Source organism: Aplysia californica, unplaced genomic scaffold (assembly GCF_000002075.1).
Source record: "Aplysia californica isolate F4 #8 unplaced genomic scaffold, AplCal3.0 scaffold00977, whole genome shotgun sequence".
NCBI lineage: Eukaryota > Metazoa > Mollusca > Gastropoda > Aplysiida > Aplysiidae > Aplysia > Aplysia californica.
The window spans coordinates 39858-43708 of NW_004798247.1; the positions used below are offsets into that span (position 1 = coordinate 39858).

Here is a 3851-nt window from a genome sequence, read left to right on the forward strand (position 1 = left end):
GGTCGTCATCAGTGACTCCTTCTCTGTTCATTAAGAAGTTCGAACATTGTTTTATGCAAAATTTTAGGATTCATATGTCTGAACAGCTGGCCGACGTTAATACTTTCTACCCACAATTGTATAATAAACTAGTTCAGGTATGTAAACTTTGTGTAAAGAGCAAAACGACTGAAAGCTCTAACCACACACCATACCTAGACCAATGCTGATGACGAAGTCACACATCCTACTTGCGCCAATGTAAGTCATTTCTAGGTCAGATCTCTTGGACCACTGGTACTTACATGACCAAAACCGAGTAAATAGTACCGTAAAACACCAACCCAATCAATCAATCAATCAATCAATCAATCAATCAATCAATCAATCAGTCAGTCAGTCATTTGTTGTTTTTTTTTCATCATTCATTTTATTGTCAGATTGGTGTTGTTCATCATTATAGTCAACTGATAAAACAAGTTTTCATTTTTTAAAAATAATCTTGAAACACATGGGAGAAAAATACAGTGAATGGCATCCATAGGAATATTCAAATAATAACGAGTAGATAATTATTTCTATCACATATATAATGACGATAATAACATTTAGAACATTTCTACATGTATTGTTCCCTGAAAGGTGAAATTCCTGACGTCATATGATCAAATGATTTTGAATGAGAAAACTATAATATTATTATGTTCTTTGAATGAATGAAACGAAGAAATAAATACTTTTCATTTCCGCACACACGCGTCTTAACACAGTAAATTCACCAGAAAAAAAAGACAGAAACTGTGATAAGTGTGATACAAACAATAACAAATCGCCAGCTACTCCAACAGCAGCAGCAATAACGACAACGACAACATCATCAACAACAACAATAACAACAACAACAACAACAACAACAACAACAGCAACGACAGCAACAAGACGTAAGGTAATAAAGCTGGCTTGCAGCTCACAACCCTCAATTGGAGTCAGCGACCACAGTACTGTACATGTAATCATTTCACGGAACCCACGGAACCCACGGAACCCTTATCTTACTATTTGTCTTTAGCGGTACATTTACCGAAAGAAGAGGGAGGGAGGGAGGGGGGGGGCGCCCTCTAAAACTCAAGAGTTTCTTTCATTAACCAACTCCGTGTTTTCCTCAAGTCTGCAAGGTCTCGTCACAAATGAATAGACGTTCATGCTCTCCATTTCTCTGGAGTGAAATCCATACCAGTATTATCTCGAAATTAGCGAAAGTGCAGAGTTGAAAACGGTTATGATCGTTAAAAAAAAGAACTCCTTAACTTTACTCCCCGGTTCGAATTCTTAAGAGAAAAAAAAAACGTCCTAATACTTGACTTGTTTAATTTATTAACAGTAAAAGATAGCATTTGTATAGCGCAAATCCCCGCTCAACAGCAAGCTCTATGCGCTTCACAATCTATACTATTTGTTCCCAAAGCTTTTCCTTTCGCCCACTTGACTAGATCCTATTGGTGATGAACGCTAAATCTGGAGGTTCCTCATGTTGTATTACTTTACACAGGGGCGTTAATTAATTAAAAACCCATACAACTATAACCACATAGAGGCTGAAAGGTCACAGCAGCGCCAGCACTACTGTATAAACTAGACACAGCTCTACTTCTCCCTCTATACCTCTTCCCCTTCCACCATCCGTCCCTCCATCCCTCCCTCGCTACACTTCACGATATGGTTCTCCATATATACTACCCCCCCCCCCCCAAATCCCTGTCTCCCTCCCCCTCTTCACACATCACGATATGTAACATCAAACGAGAATACCAATAGATAAATAGGTAAAATAACTTATCATGTTCCAGAAATAACCAAGAATTATATAAAGAACAGATATTCCTCTTGCAAAAAGTACACTTCATTCTGGTCTGCCTTTCATTCAATAAAATAGTTTACATATTATATAGTTAGTCATTAATTGCATAATATACATATATGTTAAACACATTTGATAGCATAATGTCACAGACTCGAAAAAGAATATCAATTTTACCGAAACACCTTACGAGGAGTAGAGTTTAACAAGAGAGATCATTCTTCCTTTCAGGAAGAAGAGTTTGACAAGGGAGATCATTCTACCTTACTGAGAGAAGAGTTTGACAAGGGAGACCATTACCGCGACAAGGAACGCCATAGGAGCGTGGGCGCCCACCCCGTTATCCCCGTTACCGCCGCTAAGCTTGTCGTTGGTGGAGGTGAGGCGGGGTCGGCAGAAGCCACAGGTCTTGGAGCAGATGTTCTTCATGGCCGCCTCGTAAACTCCCTTACAGTACCCTTGACCTTTCCAGTAGGCGCAGTGCTCCTTCTCGTCTCTACACGTCTCCTCGCCCTTTCCATCTCCGCCATCACACGTACCACACGACACGCGGCAGTAGGTCTTCACATACGTGTTGGTGCGGCAGTAGCCCTGGGGAGCGCGGGCCCAAGCCAAGCAGTTGGGGTTCATATCCTTACAGCTGGGCCTGGAGGTGGGTCGAGGAGTGGGCGTGGTCACCACGCCTGGTTTACGTGTAACGGTCGTGGTGCCATCACACACACGGACGGGTGTACCTTTGCAGTAACACTTACAATCCTTACCCAGGTAGGAGTCTCTAGGGCACGTGATCTTTGACCTATCGCAATGCTCGCTACACTTGTACATTCTGTTGGCCAGCATGACGTCGTAAAAACTCAGCCCCTGTCTGTTTCCGATCACGTTCTGCATAGCTGGGTTGACTGTCTTGATGGTGTAGTCTCCGTTCTGGCTGAAAGCGCGGCCACCGTAATGCATGACGCTCCTGTAGTCATAAGGGACGTCGAAGACCTCCACCGCGGACCAGGGGTATTTCTTGAAGTTGTAGCGCACGCTGGGAGGGATGTTCCGGGTTTGAATCCTCACGTGGTTGTCGCGGTCTGGTCGGTTCTGCTCGTGGTGGAAGCCGACGGCGTGGCCAATCTCGTGGACGATGACGCCTTTCTGACGACAGCCGCCTGTAATAGACACAGAGAGAGAGTGTGTGTGAGCGGGGAGGGTTAGGGTTGTTTTGGTTGTTTTTTTTAGTCTTTGCTTTTACAGAGGGTACTTACAGTGACAGTGACAGTGATAGTGGCAAAGACAGAGACAGTGACAGTGGCATTGGCAGTGACAGTGGCAGAGGGTACTTACAGTGACAGTGGCAAAGACAGTGACAATGGCAGTGTCAAAGACAGAGGCTATGACAGTGGCAAAGATAAGAATACAAGCATTTACAAATGTTTGTTTATTTATTTATTCTTAATTCATTTGTTCCTTTGTTCTAATTTTATTCATGTATTTATTTATTCATGTATTTATTTATTCATGTATTCATTTATTCATTTATTTATTTATTCCTTTATTCCCAGGACTTACCAGCAAGACCAATAGTCTGCGAGCCGCCGACCATCCCCACGTAGGAGTAACATCCGCTTCCGTTGTCAAAGTAAACAAAGTTGTTTTCGTTTCTGGAGGCTTGGCGGAAGGAGATGCAGGTGTACCTCTGCCACTCGGCGATGGCCTTGTTGATCTCCCCTCTGTCACGTGACGTGAACACGCCGCTCGCGATGCGGTAAGGGATGACCTTATTGGTCCAGCGGTAGTTTGGGTTCTTGATGGCTTTCCTCTTCTGTCGGTACACTATGGAGCTGTCGTCCTCTTCCGTGATGCCCTGTTGGTGCGGAGGATTGAGAGGTTGGGGGTTGAGTTTAGAGGTTGGTGATGGTGATGGTGATGATGGTGATGGTGGTGGTGGTGATGATGATGGTGATGATGATGTGGATGATGATGATGATGGTGAGGAGGAGGAAGAGGAGGAGGAGGAGGAGGAGGAGGA

General features: G+C 43.7%; 1 protein-coding gene across 1 annotated transcript; it reads right to left on the minus strand.

Annotated features, from left to right (window-relative positions):
* Positions 1 to 386: 386 nt before the first annotated feature.
* Positions 387 to 3673, minus strand: LOC101862910 (zinc metalloproteinase nas-4; the record flags this gene model as incomplete). Its single annotated transcript, XM_013089545.1, is given in 2 exon segments — positions 387 to 2991; positions 3392 to 3673. Coding segments are annotated over 2 exon segments (1172 nt in total), but the record flags the coding sequence as incomplete, so codon positions are not given.
* Between the last annotated feature and the right edge of the window lie 178 nt (positions 3674 to 3851).